Below are 17,648 nucleotides of genomic sequence, written 5' to 3'. Positions count from 1 at the left end.
TGGAAACTTTCTCCTTGAATCGTATTTAATTAAACAAGGCGCAGGATATTTGGTATTACGAATTAGATGACCTACTAAATATGTTATTGGTGTCAATATTTTAAATTTAGTTTTAAATAACTAATTATTCACTCGAACGTTTTTGCTTTTTAACAAAAACTTGGTCTAAGAAAGAAGAAATAATCTATTAGAAAATGACCTCTGTGTTCGCTTTTTTTGCTCGTTTCCGGGAATAATAATCTGGAGTTCCATAGTCTGTCAAATTACATTTCGGCACCCCTATATATTCTGTCTCTGTATCAATCCGGTACGATTATTTCCACAATAATTCCAATTTTTCTTTGTTTTACGTTCTCTAATTTCTTTAACATTCTTTCTTTCTTCTACTTACGTCCTTCTAAGCCATTGTAGATTTTTGGTCAGTCGTTTTGGCTTCATAGCCAATCTAAACCTATACCTACAAGATATTTTGTACAAGACTCTTACATCATTGTTCTGCTTCCAAAATTCCTTCCAAAGGAGGCTATTTTTCTGGGGTTTTGTGTCCCATTTCCCAATGTGTAAGTACTACTTGTAGTACTTAAATCTTTCAAATGGACAGGACGTTCTCAAAGTAGATACTCTTCTGTTTCCATGGCTTGCTCCCAGAATCTGCAGTTGTGAATGCCTATCATCTGGAGGTGGTATTTGACAGGGCAGTGACCTCTCAAAAGACCGACCGATGAGTTTGATGTCATTTCTGGTCATCACGAGAAGTGATGTGGTTATGAATCCTTTGGATTTCCTGGGCTTAAAGTGTTTTTCCAGTGATACTATCTGATTCTTTAGCCATCCGTTCAGTTCGTTATTGATGTGGCATCTCATGAGGACACAGACTGGTTTAAGGTCCCTTTTTTGGCAAGGCTGCTTCCTCATTGCCCGGTGTGAGGATCTGGTAGCCCCATAGGGGTTACTTTGTTTCTGTTAGCAGTGTTTTTAAAGCTTGTTTGCACTTGGCATCTCTACCTGGAAAATGGAGAGTGATGTTCCTAGAGGTATGGAGAGCATGCATTTTGGTCCAGTTTAGTCTGTGTACCATTACAGGCTTGCGAAAGATTCTTATTGACCCATGACCACTTCGAATGGGATATCTTTGTCTATCATGCTGTACAGTTGGTCCATTATTTTTTTGGTTTAACAGTTCTAGAATTCTTAGGTGACTTGTTAAATTTCCTGGCTTCGATTTTCTGTCGGGATTAACCTGTGGGCTTCGCTGAAAACCTCTATCTTAATAAGGTGAAGGGGAGGCTGTGATAGGGCAGGTTGACATTACCCTTCTAATGTCCAGCATCTCTGCCCATTTTCTTCTGAAGCATATGAAGTTATTTGATTATTAAGCTCAGTTTCATAATGTCGTGAATTAGAGTGTATAATGTTGTACAAATCGAACTAAACTTGCTGGAGTAGTTGATGTGCTGTTGCATCATCTTCTACAAAGAAGTACATCGTGTGATTGGTTACTGACGGGTTGTTGTTCTTGATTTTGAGATGCTGCTGGTACCCGTTTGCTTTGTAGGTGCATAGTCAGGCTGTTGTCGTCTCGTTTAGCGGGTAAACCGATTTCAACCGGTCGATCGTTTCGATTTTGCTTTTCCGTTGACTTGAATGATGAAAATTTTTTATCCTAGTCGGATCACTTTGTTAAATCCGTCGTAAGGCATATGCGACAAGTTTTTTTTGTGACTCTATTAGTGATAACTTGGACTAGTAACCGATCTACGATTACCACAGCATTACCATTTTTTTCTTTGATATTTTGTTTGCTGTTTTCTACTTATGATGCAATGGAGCGTTTGGTACGTAAGAGAAAAATAAAAAAAGTTTTATAAACCTGATTTTTTTGATAATTTGATGATTTCAATCTTATCAAGAACTTGGTACAAATAATGAGTCGACAACTAGTACGATAAAATTTCTGTTTATGGCAACGATGTCATTCAGATATTATAAAATATATTTAAAAAAAAAAACAATTTTACTTTACACTGTTAACTAGATAACAAATTTTTATTGACAGTAGATAAAAAGTAATATTTACTAAGAAATATGAATATGATGTTTTAACAGTTTATTTAAAATTGTGTATTTAATGAAAATATACAAAGTTTTCTAAATACTCATTAAATTTTACGGAATTTGGGAAATTATTACGGGAATCCTGCTGTATATAACAAAATTTTTTCTGCCACATTTTCCATAAAAATATAAATCTATTTCTTATAATACGAGATCTGGCTGCGCGAATCTTTCTCGAGGTCTTCTGTAGGCTCGTCTTTTTCTGCCACTACCTTGCAGATACACTCGGCTTTCGTCTGAGTAGCGAACCGCATTGTTTGTCCAATTAACGGCAAATCGTAGACGAGTTGCCCGGTTGGGGTTAGATGGCCTTTTTAGCTCAAGGTTAACTATCTTCTTACGACTCTACAACCACTCACAGCTATTCCTCGCGTTTCTCTGATCGCTTGTTGGATTTGAACATCAGTGAGGTTCATAGTTCTTAGTCTTTTGATAAATGATGATAAACTTTAGAAACAGCAGACTGACTCATGTTCAATGACCGTTTGATCAGCTGTTTGATCACTTGTTATGTCCATTTTCAGGTAGAATTCTTGTTGGTTTTTAACGAAGATGTATATCAGTTGACGATTGATGGTTAACTGATACCGGTAGGTCGGGTAGATGACCATTTATAAGGATCAGTTACCCCTAGGTAGCGCCATTATTGTAAACAAACATAAAAAGGGTAGTTATAGATCATAACGTATTGTTGGAATGTGAGAGTAAGAAACATTACAATCTTTTACATCATTTTGAAACATATTTACTAAGAAAAATCCAATTTCGTGTTCGGTTTTTTTTGCCAGTGACTTACGATTGCAGGGGTGTCGCCTGGGTCGATTTTCGACCAGGTCGCGAACATCTAATTCTCTCAGTTTTTTGCATTTAAAAAATGAACTTTTTATGAATTCTTTGCATTACTTTTAGTTGTTCTAATTATCATTTTATGTATTTGCAGAGATTTAAAGGCTGAAAACTTATTGTTGGATAGTGAAATGAATATAAAAATTGCCGATTTCGGTTTCTCTAACGAATTTACACCTGGAAATAAATTAGATACTTTTTGCGGGAGTCCACCGTATGCAGCCCCCGAACTTTTTCAAGTAAGTATTATTTTTCTATACATAATTGTAAAAAATTGCACTTTCACCAATTCTAATGAATTTATTAATTATATTTCGCGTTACAGGGTAAAAAATACGACGGTCCTGAAGTGGACGTTTGGTCGTTAGGCGTTATCCTTTACACGCTCGTATCCGGTAGTCTACCTTTCGACGGATCGACGTTGAGAGAACTAAGAGAACGAGTTCTAAGAGGAAAATATCGAATCCCTTTTTACATGAGTACCGATTGCGAGAATCTTTTGAAGAAATTCCTGGTTCTGAATCCGGCCAAAAGAGCCAGTTTGGAAACCATCATGAAGGACAAGTGGATGAACCAGGGGTATGTTGGGTTAGTTAAGTTGGAATCAATTGATGTCGTCAGTAGATTGGTATTGTGACATGTGTATCGATGTTGTTTTTTTTTTTCTATTTGAATCAGTATTCTTATTTCCACATCCCAATTTCATCCATAGTGGTATATTCTTCAAAAATAATGAATACGAAGCAAAATGCCATTTTTACTTTAAAACAGAAAGATTCTAGAAGTACTACCCTGAAAATATTGTGGCAGTTTAATGACATACATTTTTCTTCTTTTTTTATTGGTCTTCATGCTTAAATATCTTTTACCTTCATATTTTTCATTTTTCTTTCTTTATTCTCTCTTTTTAGTCAATTTCTGCTCATATTCTTCTGAAACAAATGAATTTGTTTGAATTTGGAGCTCAATTTGCTCTATTCCTGAACGTGTTGAACACTAAAATCATTCCGGTATGATTATTTCCATATTGATTCTCATTTTTATTTATTTATTGTCCCCCAATTATACTTTTAAGGGACACAAATGTTGTTACATGCCACATTTACTTTCAAATAAAAAATTTATAGAAGATTACCACCCTGAAAATAATATGAAATTAATTGTGGCAGTTCCATTGACATACATTTTTCTTTTTTCTTTATTGGTTCATATTTTAATATCTTATACCATATTTTTCATTTTTCTTTTTCAATTCTCATCTTCCCTTTATATCTGCTCATTTTCTTCTATAACAAATGAAGTTCTTTGAATTTGGAACTCAATTTGCTCTTTTCCTGAATGTATTGAACACTAAAATCATTCCGGTATGATTATTTCCATATTGATTCCCATTATTCTTTATTTTTGTGTTCTAATTGTGCTTTTAAGGGACAACATGTTGTTTAATGCCACATTTACTTTATATCAGAAATATTAGGAAGCATCACCCTGAAAATAATACGAAATTAATTGTGGCAATAATTAACATACATTCTTCTTTTTCCTTTATAGGTTCTCATGTTTAAATATCGTTTACCTTCATATTTTTCATTTTTCTTTCTTAATTCTCCTGTTTAGTCAATTTCTGCTCATTTTCTTCTATAACAAATTTCTTTGAATTTGGAGTTCAATTTTCTCTATACCTGAATGTGTTGAACACTAAAATCATTTCCGTATGTTTATTTCCATAACGATTCCCATTTTTCTTTGTTTTTTTTGTGTTCTAAATATGTTGGAACACTGAAATAAGTTGTCCCTGAAACAATTCCCATTTATCTCTATTTTATATTCCCTAATCCCTTTTTTTCCAGATTTGTATTGATTTTTTGATGTTCTAGTCTTTTCAATAACTCTATTAGTGATAACTGCCCGCCATAAACTAGTGTTTGCATCGTTTTATTTCTATATAAACAATGGTAGAGTTTTTACAAAATAATAAAACACAGACTAAATAGAAAAGAAATTCTGCGGAAAGGGCTTATTTGTTAGTTTATGAACAGAAATTTCTCCACGGGATGTATGGAAACACCATTACTAGACAGGAAAGGAATACCATCAAATGGTACATAAACGGTAAACAAAGAAAATTTATGAGCCTGAAAGCTTGGGATCATATGGAAGATCCATTAAATTCTAGACAGATAAAAAACATAGAAATCAAAGTATAAAAATCATATAAAAGAGCCAATCAGTAATTAAAAAACTGAGCACTTTTATAAATGATGTGGGAATATTCAGGCATATTAGTACCAGGACTCACTAGAGTAGAAGGATAACTGATAATTAACACCAAAAGGGACTCAAATCTCCGGGGAAACACAGTGGGATTAAAACAGGAAAACAGTGACCAGAAGATAACATATAAAGTGAAATTGGTGCACTGCATATGCTGTGGGTTGGAAGAGTATCTAAGGGATCGACACTGAATAAACCTAAACTGAAACTGGTGGAGGTCCTAAAATGATAAGGGAATAATATATAAATAAGGGATAATAAATTCTGAGGTAATCCTCAGTAAAATGTACGGAGAAGGGGGCACAATAAATCTTTCAGTTCTCAGTGAATCGGTACATACATATTTATGTCAAAGGCCAATCCGAACATTAGTTAATGGTGGACTAAACCAAAAGTAGCTTTTTATTGAAACTGAAAGAATTACACCAAAATAAATTTTAGATGATTTCACATATTGACAATCTTCATTATTTTAAGTATATTCACTAATTATTTAATTTTAATTTTATATAAAACAAACTTTATTATGGTGTAGTTCTTTTGTAGAATATAAGCATGTGAATATATGTAACTATATATACAAAAAAAATCAAAAATGAATATTTTGATTGTCAATTCTTTTTCCAAAATTAGTCATTGCAGTACCCAATGTCAATATAAACCTGTTTTATTTAATTCGAATTCAAATCAAATTTATTAAAAAATTTCAGTGTGACTTTGACTATGACTACGAATGTTTGTCTAACTTTGACTATGAATTCTTAAATTGAAGGTGTAGTTCTTTTGTAACATATAATTTAAATGCATGTAAATGGTGTAAATATATATCTATATGAAAAACATTCTCTCCTTTATTTGGGTTCGATTTCAAATCGAACTTTGTCAAAAGTAGAATTCAATTATGACTTTTGTAACTTGGACCGTGAATGTTGTGTTGCTTTGACTATGACTACGAATTTTTTTGGAACTTTGACTATGAATTCTTGAATTGTGACTAAATAAAACAAACTTGCATGTGATATATATATATATATACTTATATGAAAAACATTAACTGCTTTATTTGATTCGATTGTAAACCAAACATTGTCAAAACTAGGATTCGACTATGAATGTTTTGGAACTTTTACTATGAATGTTGTTAAATATTAACTTTAATTACAAATGTTTGATGAACATTTACTATGACTACCAATGTTTGTTGAACATTGACTATGACTACAAATGTTTGTTGAACATGAACTATGACTACGAATGTTTGTGGTTCTTTGACTATGATTACAAATGTTTGTTGAATATTCACTATGACTATGAATGTTAGTGGAATTTGTTTGTTGTTGTATGACTTTAACCAAGATGCTTGTCTAACTTTGACTACAGATGTTTGTGTGAGTTTCACCATTACTATGAGTGTTTGTATAACCTACAAGTAATATTGATTACAAATACTTTTGAGTAAATTTGACTTTGACTACAATTTGTCTAACTTTGATTATGTTTGTGAGACTTTGACTACAAATGTTTGTCAAACATTAACTATTTGTAATTTTGACTATGTATGCTTGTATAACCTTTACTACAAATATTTGTGTGACATTCATTACAAATTTTTGAATAACTTTGATTATGATTACATATGTCTAACTTTGACTACGGTTGTGTATATGAAAAGAACTACAAATTTTGTGAAAATTTGACTTTGACTTAGAGTACAGTTTGTCTAACTTTGACTATGTTTGAGTGACTTTGACCTTGTGTGACTTTCCCTTATTTCAAATACGCTAAATCTCTTAAATAAATACAACACGATGATATTTACTTTCAGGGATTCTCTGAATATTGGATGGATGTTAAAGTATGTATATTATCAATAAAATAATTAATTTAATTGAAAGAAAGTGATTTGTAATCATCACCTCCTACTAATATTCGATTATATCAAAAATTGGCAGAATAAATTAAATTTTTAACCCGAACTGGATTATTGCAACGACTATACCATTTGATATCGTCTTTGACAAATTTCAAAAATTCAATAACATGCGACGATGTTTCAAAGAAAATGATGATTTTTGATTAATTTTTTTTGTCGATTTTAATTTTCAGATACGAGAACGACGAATTAAAACCTTACGTCGAACCGGAACAAGACATGAGCGATCCAAAAAGGATAGAAGCTTTAGTGTGTTTAGGTTTCAATAGGTACGATGTAGAAAATTCGTTAGATTCGCAAAAATACGACGACGCTTTCGCGACGTATTTGCTATTAGGAAGAAAAAGTACAGACGTAAGTAACAAAAAACTTTATTCAGAGCGTTTAATGGGTTTTGAAAGGCATTTTCCAATGATCAGGTCTCTCGGATAGTCATCATCTTAATTTATTCTATCATTACCCATTATTTAATATATTCATTAAAGTGGATCCCCTAATCTTGTTATTTTTTATCACTCCATCCTGTTTTCAAATTTTAGTTTATAATTATTGATTTTTATTCTGCTTACATTTTTCCATTTTTGTCTAGACCATTACAGGATACCGATAATTGTCCTGTTCATCTTATTTTCTTAGTACCTACTTTTGTCCAGTGTTCTATATTTTTTCAGTATCCGGTATAATTTTTTTTAATAAATTTTTCTTATGATTCTTCAAAAAAATACAAAATTCAATTTTTTTATAACAAACTTCTATCATTTAACAATAATTTTTTTAACACATTTGAGCTTTTAACAATAATTTATCATCGCGACAAGTCTTTTATTGCATTTTTGATTTAAATTCCTTTCAATATAGCCGGAAAGTGATGGTAGTCGAAGCGGTAGCAGTTTATCTTTGCGCAACATGACCGGACAACAACAGGCTGCGCCCCAACCAGCTATACAAAGTCCTCAACATAGAGGCGTGCATCGCTCTATTTCTGCGACGCACGCTAAACCAAATAGGCGAGCATCCAGTGGCGGTAGGTTTGAATGTCCAATTTGTGCTTTTTTTGATTTCGATTATTTTTTTTTGTCAAGAGATAACAACATCTTAAGAAGCTGATTTTCAATTCGAAAAGAAATTTTTGTTTTTGATTTTGTTGTTTCTTCGATTTTTTGCTATTTGTGCGACCTGCTTTTTTTGAAATATCCATTTTTATGAAAACATAGTAAGTGGTAAGTGTAATTTTTTTAAATTGTGCCAACATTTTTGAAAAATAAGGTTAGAAATTCGACATGCCTTTAAAAAATTTCCCATCTGTCAACTTTCCCGATAGTATAGGAAGTTAAGTAATTTCAAGTTGGCATTATTTATAAAAATTTCATAAGATATTGACAAATAACAGTTGGTCTTTAAACTTTTCTGATAAACAAAATGTAGCAGTTCAAAAGTTGCAGAATATTTTTTCAATTAATGTACTTTTGTTTATTTTATGTTTATAAGTATTGGGATCCATTAACTCAATATGTCTTTTCTCACAATTTTTTGTTGTTAGTTTTTTTATATAATTGCTATTTTTGTAGATGTAGATTAGAAATTTCAATAAGAACTGTTTTTGAAATCTACGACTCTTCCATTTGCACACCTCTTATCAAAAGCGGTATTTTTTGCCACGTTTCTTGTCAAAAATATAATTTGCATGAACTGTTTTCTGAAGCGGTATCGCTTTATAAGTAGGCAACTAAGAGGATCATCATTTATCCTCCTCCACTACTGGACATAAATCTCTCTTAACTTTTTTGCTCAGTCTTTCGTATGTTGCATCCAATCTATTATCTAGGGACACGGTCAGTTCAGTTCCATTTGTCACTCCTAACATGGACCTCTCCATGGCTCATTGAGTTATTCTTATTTTATTTATAGATTTTTGTATCAAAGTTAGTGTTTCTTAGCCATAAGTCAATACCTAGAAGATGCTTCAATCAAACACCCCAAAGTCAGAGGAGTAGTTTTTTTTATCAAGATCCTATTACTTTTTGGGTTTTGGGATACTAAAAGCGTGTTCCAGCTCGATGAGAGTACCTCTTTTATGAGATTTATCTTTCTTTTAAAACCACAATAGAAAGACTTCAGGCTCATTGCTCCTTTATTAGTATTAGTTTCTTCATTTCCTGTATATTCAGTATCTGGACTAAAAAATCTCTATTTTTAGAGTTTTATTAGCAGGTTGACTTTCAATAAATATTGTACATTTCTGAGTATTTCTTTCCATACATTTTTCAATAGTTTGGACAGAAGCTTAGATGAGTATAAGGTATCAGCTTACCCAGTACTCCACCTCTTATACTTGTTTTTAAATCATCTGTTTACGATTTAATGATATTTTTCCTTTCCTAATGATTTTTTTACTGGGAAAATTAACTGATGATATGAACTAGACTAGAAGGAACCAATCCTACGTTAGTTTTAATTTTTAAATGTATTTCAAGTTACGTCTTTTATATTTTGGAGGTTTATCAAAATATTTTTAATGAAGATAAATCTTTCTTTCTTTCCCTTTGTCAGATGAGGGTTCTGGTTCCTCTTGTGCCAGCTTCTTCCACGATCTTGTACTCTTAAAGTCTTTGAAGTTTTTAGTCACCGGTTTCTTTATGTTGGCTACCTTTCTTTGTCTTCCTGTTTGTTTTCCTCAATTATTCTTCTAGTTTCTGTATGCATTCTTACCATCAGAAAATATATTTAGAAGTTCCTTCAATATACAGTGTTTTCCATAATTACTGACTGTTGTTTATCTAAAGTTTTTTGACATGTTCATTCGAATATTTTTATTTCGATGTGAATTTATTCATTTTAAAGCTAAAAAATGTACAGAATATTCAGTTTCAACAATTTTTATTACTATTTCAATTGATGTTACTAGATAGGTAGATTTTAGTAATTTTTTATGTGTGCAATTTTATTTTTATAATTTTTTGTTTTGTGTAGCTATTTTCACTTGTAAACTTGTTTATCTGGTTGTGGATAAATTTATTTGCGCGTGTTTTGTGTTACTAAAACTTCACGCTTTTTTTGCTTATTATTTCAAAATCAGTTCATAATATCTCTCATAAATATCCATTTTAACAATATTTAAAATGTCAAAGTGATAGTTGAGAAAGTTGACATTAATTATGAGCTAAAAAATTGTAATGTCTTCAAGTTCTCATTTCTTAGACTTTTTTTAAATGGTTTTGTTTATTTGATTTACTTGATTTTAGGATTAAAATTTCGTTGGGAAGCATAAAAAATTTACATTTTGAGGAATAGTCAAGATTTTATGCTTTTAAATGGAATTTTTATTAAAATAGACCTAAATGAAGATAATTTATCAACAAAAGTTATGATTTCGATTCTAGGTGTGATTTTTCTTTTTTAATTATTAAATATGATTATTCTATTTAATAAATTGCAATTTATTCTCATTTTGTGCAGCTCTACATGTATTTTCTTAAATAATTTATAATTTTAACAGAATTTGTATAACTATGTTAACCTAAAATCATTTTTGGACTTTTCTACCCCAATATGGAGCTGCACAATTTCATTTCACGAATGGGGGGCACGACTTTGACATTTAAATATTTCCACTACTCTACACACTACACTATATTAAAATTACTAAAACTATGTAAATAAAATAATAAAAAAAAAATCTTCAAATTAATTAACTAAAAAATTCGCGACTAGCTTTTTATTTTTATTTCTACTCCTTTAAAAATAATTTTAACTCGATTACCTAAAATTACTAATAAAATATTGTTTTCGTTAGCGACAGGGCCCGGTTTGGCACTTTTACCAGATCTCGCGCTCCAATTACATAAAAAAAGTGAGTTTGTTTGTGCGATCCTATATTACGTGAATGTTCTATTAACAAAAATATAACAATTATCCCATGAACAGATATTCGGGTTATATATATATATATATATATATATATATATATATATATATATATATATATATATATATATATATATCAAGAATTGTTGATTGGTTATTAGAGGTTATGTTAATTAGATCCGGCAGGAAGTAGTACAACAGTCTTTAGTGAAATGAATCGATGAAAAAACTAGAAGACGTGAAAATTAGCATAGAATAATATTTTTTCATAGTTTTACGATGAACAATTCCTGATATACAACTCGGTGGATTTAATAATTGGTATACCGGATACAATTCATAGTTGTTCTACAGAAAAATACTATAACTTTATTCAAATTTCTTCTTTTCACTTTTAATGAATGGTATAATACCAAACAGATTTTTTATTATCAGTAAGTTATAGAGGATATAATTTCCCCTATAATTTTACTTTTCCCCATACGATTCAGCTGTTACCGAATATACTAGAATATTCTAAAATGCTCTAGAACTACCCTGGAGAGCTTACGACGATATTTTCTAGGACTACAAAACGTTAACATTATGAATAGAAATTTATGAAACTGTTTTTTTTACTATATGGTTGATGGTTCAATGGATCGCCATAAATATTTTACGAAAAATCAAGATTGAACTGAACCTACTATTATCAAATGAAATAAAACTTCTTATTGGACATATTGGATGCCCAATTTGACCAATATTTCTTTTGTGTGAAGTAGGTGAGTCTTATTGGAGACCATCATTTTTATTCTCACTACCCGACACCACCAGTGAGTGAGATCTTCAGCTATATCTGTCAAAATAGATGCCCAATTAGACATTCCCTTATATTACGTTTGTGTGCAGTAGATCAGTCTTCTTATGAAAATTAAAGATCATGATTGTCATACTCACTAGCTGATACCACCGGTGAGTGAGGACTTCAGTACAGCTGTCAAAATTAATTTGAATATAAATAATTTCCTTGTAATTATCAGGAACAACCAGGATCCCTGATTATCCCTAAATATGTATTTTTGACAAATTTGACAGAGTATTTATCACAATCCTATGTATGTTGTTAATTTTTGAAGTATTTCAAGTTTTGTCTTCAATATTTTCAAAGTTGGTCTAAATATCTTCAACGCAAATATTTTTTTCTTCCCCTTTTACCTTTTCAGGTGTTCGATGAAGGTTCTGGTTTCTCATTTCTTCCACGGTCTTATAACCTTTGTCGTCATCATCTTCAATACCTCTGAAGTTTTGGTCCCCAGTTTCTTAATGTGGTCTATCTTTTCTCTTTATTCCTTTTTCACGCTGTTTCCATCCTCAATTATTCTTTCCATTACTGTTTTTCATACTTGCAATAAAAATTATCATTCATCAGGTTTGATTACCATCAGAAATTATTCAAGTTCCAATATACAGTGCTTTCCTAAAATTAGAGCCTCCTTGACATGATATTACAATTTAAAGGTCCCAATTTATACCTAAGCCCTTAGTGGTGAATTCAAACGTTGTAGCCCTACTTATAACCGAGACTTTTTCAGTATTATAAACAATATAATACAATAATTTTTTTTTCTGTAGAACTGCTTGCGATTTTCCCATCAAATTGAAATGAATAATTTCAAATTTAAAAAAATCAGTTTATCGAAACGGTCGTGCGTTGAAGAGGCATGTCTGCTTACTAACTAACATATATTCAAAAATTAAAACCGCAATATTAATACTTGCATTGTAAAAAAAATATTGAAGAATGGCAACGTTGGTTGTTGCTTTGAACATGTACAGTTAACATTATAGGATGCATGATCTAACAAATTCTGGAATATTACAAAATAAAAAAATCTTCTGCCGGGTAAAGAAATTTATATTGACAGTAAGAATATACTGGGTGTTTGGTTTATATCTTATTTTTTCACATCAAAATTATTTTTAGAAGATGACTCTGGATTGGGAGCAATTAAAGTGTTAAAAAAAATTGGTTAATGGTAAAAACTGTAATAAATCTCGATTTTATTGCTGTTTTCTACAACATAAAAGCAATAAACATGTTGAAATGTAATTTTCAGTTGAAGTCAGAGTAGAAATAATAGAAAACTTGCTTCACTAGTATCAGTTTGTAAAAAATTATAATACTAAAATTATAGTTTGTGTTTGGTTGCTGAGGTTAACAAGGCGTAAACCAAGCAACTGGTTCCTGATTAGAAAATTGTGATACCAAGACTGCAGTTTGTGTTTAGTTAGTTAGACATGCTTAATTATTGTCCAGGCTATGGTTATCCAAACATAGACTACTCATTTTTGGTGATATTGATCTTAATGGACTGTTTCCTAACTGGAAAACGGTAAATCTCAAACATTAGTTTGAGTTTAATTGCTGAAACTTTGTTGATCGGTGTCCAGATGGTCATTCACCATTAACTATTTAATGTTAATGAAGTGGTTCGTGATTAGAAAATTGTTGTGCCAACATTGGAGTTTGTGTTTTGTTGCTTAGGCGTAGCTAGTCCGAGCTATAGTTATCCTGGCATACTATTCGTTCTTAATGGTGCCTGAACAAGTTTCAAAACTTTGATTTGTGATTGATCGTCTTCTTGAATAGAGAAATTGTGGTTCTAAGGTTATGGAGATATGGTTTTTTGGTGTCAGGTTATTGTTATCAGGTCAGAGATTATTTAATCTCAATGAGCTTGTACGTAAATATAGAATTGTAGTTGCCAGACTACAATTTGTATTTGTTTGATGAGATATGATTATTCGGAGTATGGTTATCCAGGTGTAGATTCAAATCTTTGGTTGTGAATTGATTTATTAACAACTCAAGATATAGAAGTCGTAAAATTTAACCTCTGATGTCTTCTAGTCATCACTAGCTCTCTTCTATTTTCTTATAAACATGTCAATATGTAGAAATCAATTTAAAAAAAAAATTAAAATAGTCAATTTTACACATTTTGACAATCAAACATAAATTTCTTTCGAAATGCTTCAACTATTTTTTATTTATTTTATCACAATATGTTATATAAAAAAAGCAGGTTGAATAAATCCAGCTTAGAGCCTTTCCTGCTTTTGTGTGTTAACTGACTGGATTTTTTTCTCTGTTCTTTTCAGGTGGAACCATAGGTAGGTGTTTGTTTGTTAGATGGTCGTATATTTGTGAGTAAACTCCACACACATAAACACTCACCTATACATATATATATATACAAGATGTAGAAAGCCTAAATTGTATATCGGCTTTTGATGTATGCTTCGGCAATAGTTTTTCCTGCAGGTTTTTTCAACGTTAAATAGTAGAAATTTCACTTCATAGTACTGTCTTCATTAGTTTAGTAAATTTATTCCATATTTTTCCATTTTTCTTATATTTCCAAATCAAAAAATATTTTTTTCACTCATTTTTCATCCGTATTTACTTTATATTGTTGCAGGGCAAGAAAGTAGACTAAAAATATGTAAAAGTTAACATTGGATGTATTTTAAGTTGAATTTTTCATAATTATTACTTACAGCAGCTTTAAAGGTCACACGAATAATAAATTTACTAAAAATTATGAAATATACAGGGAGATATATAAAAATGATCTTATGTTTTGTTTATAAAAGAGATCAAATTTAATAACATTTATAATCAATTGAAGTATACTTTAATTTAATTTTTTTCACTACTTGTTTATTTTTTTATAATTGAAAGAAACATAAAAAAATTCATTCGACTAAATATATAGGATGTGTGAAGCACTGTATAAAACTTCTTATACAGTTAAAACAATTTCAAACAGAAGTTATCTCAGATTAATTTTAAATTTAATATTATATGCATGCTGGTAATGTATTTTTTACGAAATTCTGCATCCCTATACAAAATGTAGATTGGGAAAAAGTAGCTATATATAAATAAATAAATGATTGGCTTTTAGGAATAATTTTCAATACCACAATAAATGAGAGTATCAATAAATAAATAAAAAATTAAATAAAAAAACAATCTGTATAATGTAATATTGAATCTAATGTGAAATGCCATCAATTTTGATCATATTTCACGATTGCAATACATAATAACTTTTATGTAACTGTCAATATTCTTTGAATTATTTTCAAATTGTTATTTTTCAAAATACTGTGGTAAGTGAAAATTTTTAACCACCCTATATACGTGGATAAAGTATGTAAAATTGCCTGCTGATATTGGGACAATCTGTATGCGAATGATTTCAATAGTTAGATATATTGTTGAGAAAAAAGTTAACATAGTTACTTCTAAAGCATGCGAAATTAATTCCTCTTACAGGGTGTTTTAGAAAAGATGTACCATCTTCGCTAGAATTCATATAATACATTGGATTTGTTTAATAAATATATACTTTTACGTCGAAACTATTGGCAACATTGTAATGACATTTTTAATCGCATAATTTTTTTTATTTATTTCTAACGTCGGTGTTGCAGGTTTACTACGGTTTTCCTGTAACCTGGTGAACCGGTTCACCAAATAGCCGACGACAAGAAATTCAAAATATATACTCAAAAAAATGAAAAAAAAAACAAAAAATGAATAAAAACAAACATAAAAATAACAAACAAACAAAAAATTCTAAGAAACAAACATAAAAATAAAATTTCAAAAAAATCAAGATATTTCAGAATAAATGCCCAAAAAATGAACAAAAAACAAAAAATGAACAAAAAATAAAACAAAAATAACCAAAAACAAAAAATTTAAAAAAAAACAAGAAATTTCAAAATATATAACCAAAAAATGAACAAAAAAACAATCAGAAAATTAACAAAACATTTCGAAAAAAAAAACAAAAAAAATTACCAAATATATACCCAAAACTGAAAAGAACGATATCCACAAACATTTTTCTACCAAAATCTAGCAAAGGTGTCGCATCTTTTTTGAAAGAAACTGTATTATGTAAATCTTGACGATTTTTAATTTTGTCGTTATATTTGCTTAGGTGAAACATTAAGAACAGGCGCTCAACCCCAAGTACCTGCCGCTCAAATTAACAATCAACAATCGTCCGGTTTTAAACGACAAAATACCGTCGACAGTGCTACCATTAAAGAAAATAGCGCAAGACTAAACGCAAGACCTGCCAGTGCTCAACCCAAAACTACGACGGAAAACAGTGAGTTGTCGCGCTTAAAAAAATCATATTTCATTTAAAAAAACCTGATACAAAACTGGAAAGTCATTAAAATATGTCAATTATGACATTTATATGTTACCACAACTGAACGTAACAAGATGAGCTAAGTCGATATGTATTTAGGAAACATATTTTCCTGGAACTTTGTATATTGGAGTTTTGATTTCATTATAATAAGGATCTGAAGCATCTTAAATTTATTTGAAAATTACTAATAAAAAAAAATTATGATGCTAGAAATGGTCAAAAATTGTGTTTTCCATCGATGCCACCCTAAAAAATAGGAGTACGAAAGATTTGGGATTATCAAAGTTGAGGTGGCTCACAATTATACCCTAAATTGAATTTTTTTGATTGTTTTATAATAAAGGAGAGGTTAATTGAAACTGATATTCTTTATAACCTGAATTACTAAGTTTATATGAACTGAAGACTTATAAAAATGGTTAGTTTTTAAGGATATCGAATGTATAAGTGGTTGCCTACCCAATAGGTTAGATTCTCACTTGAAATTTTAACCTAAACAAAAAACAAAATCGTAAATTAAAACGAATTTTATAGAAAAACACAAAATTTCCACAGCTTTAACAGAAATTTCTGGATTACAAATCGCGTAAAACATTTTCAAATAGATAGGAAGGTACAGGTTTTATTGAGCCAATTTCGGTTGATTTTTGAACTGGCTCTCTCTTTTTCCGAAAAATGAATATTTTGCTGCTTGGACATACGATATATGCGATCCTTCGCCGAATCCAAAAATGCAATAAAAAACATTTTAACTGATGCAAACTTCCGTTTACAAACTTTCACGAAATATCACCAGTAGTTTGCGATATACATGTCTACTTAGTTCATCGTGGTGTACCCCCTACACTATACATCGCATTTATTCAATGGACTCTATGTATACTTTACTGAATTGTTCTATTAATACTACTACCACCAAGAATAGGAAGGCCTTGTCGGTTCTATTTGTCTTGTTACCCCTTTATAGCCATCTGGGTTACTCTAGTACATGTAAGCTCTCTATATGTGAAATTGAACTCTTCCCAGTTGGTCAAATCCTAGGATTTTCCTTCATGTGTTAGTAAGAGCTTGACAGCTGGAGAGGATATGTATTACAGTGTAATAATCAACAGTATTTGCCTTCCATCTGTTCTATTTCTACCACCCAATCTGACGAATTTATCTCGTCTATGAAGGTTTCGGCCCGTCTGCTGCCATATGACTGAAGCCTTTTTGTTTTTATTGCCTTTCCAACAGCTCAAAGTGTCCATTAATCAAAGTTCCTCCAGAATCTTTAGTGATCTATAGCAGTACTGCCCTTTCTCCAGCTAGCTCATCGAATACATTGTGGCATTTCAGCGGTAAGTACCACTGCACTATCTGGGTTATTATCTTGAGCTGTAGGACACTAGCTG

At 30.8% G+C, this 17,648-nt stretch overlaps 1 protein-coding gene across 50 annotated transcripts in view; it reads left to right on the top strand.

The window, feature by feature from the left end:
• Nucleotides 1–17,648, top strand: part of LOC130903774 (MAP/microtubule affinity-regulating kinase 3-like) — an 86,811-nt gene that overhangs the window by 47,976 nt on the left and 21,187 nt on the right. For 26 of the 50 annotated variants that reach the window (XM_057816095.1, XM_057816092.1, XM_057816044.1 and 23 more), the window contains exons 5-10: nucleotides 3,056–3,200; nucleotides 3,287–3,549; nucleotides 7,342–7,522; nucleotides 8,027–8,192; nucleotides 10,962–11,018; nucleotides 16,033–16,206. In XM_057816095.1, coding sequence (XP_057672078.1) covers nucleotides 3,056–3,200; nucleotides 3,287–3,549; nucleotides 7,342–7,522; nucleotides 8,027–8,192; nucleotides 10,962–11,018; nucleotides 16,033–16,206 — 986 coding nt within the window. Of the gene's footprint in view, nucleotides 1–3,055; nucleotides 3,201–3,286; nucleotides 3,550–7,341; nucleotides 7,523–8,026; nucleotides 8,193–10,961; nucleotides 11,019–14,176; nucleotides 14,189–16,032; nucleotides 16,207–17,648 lie in introns of all 50 variants that reach the window. The other 24 variants (XM_057816093.1, XM_057816090.1, XM_057816091.1 and 21 more) reach the window with 5 other exon arrangements.

The sequence above is a fragment of the Diorhabda carinulata genome, chromosome 2 (genome assembly GCF_026250575.1).
Source record: "Diorhabda carinulata isolate Delta chromosome 2, icDioCari1.1, whole genome shotgun sequence".
Classification (NCBI taxonomy): Eukaryota; Metazoa; Arthropoda; class Insecta; order Coleoptera; family Chrysomelidae; genus Diorhabda; species Diorhabda carinulata.
The sequence above is the reverse complement of the archived record's forward strand: the minus strand, read 5'-3'. Positions and strand labels throughout refer to the sequence as shown.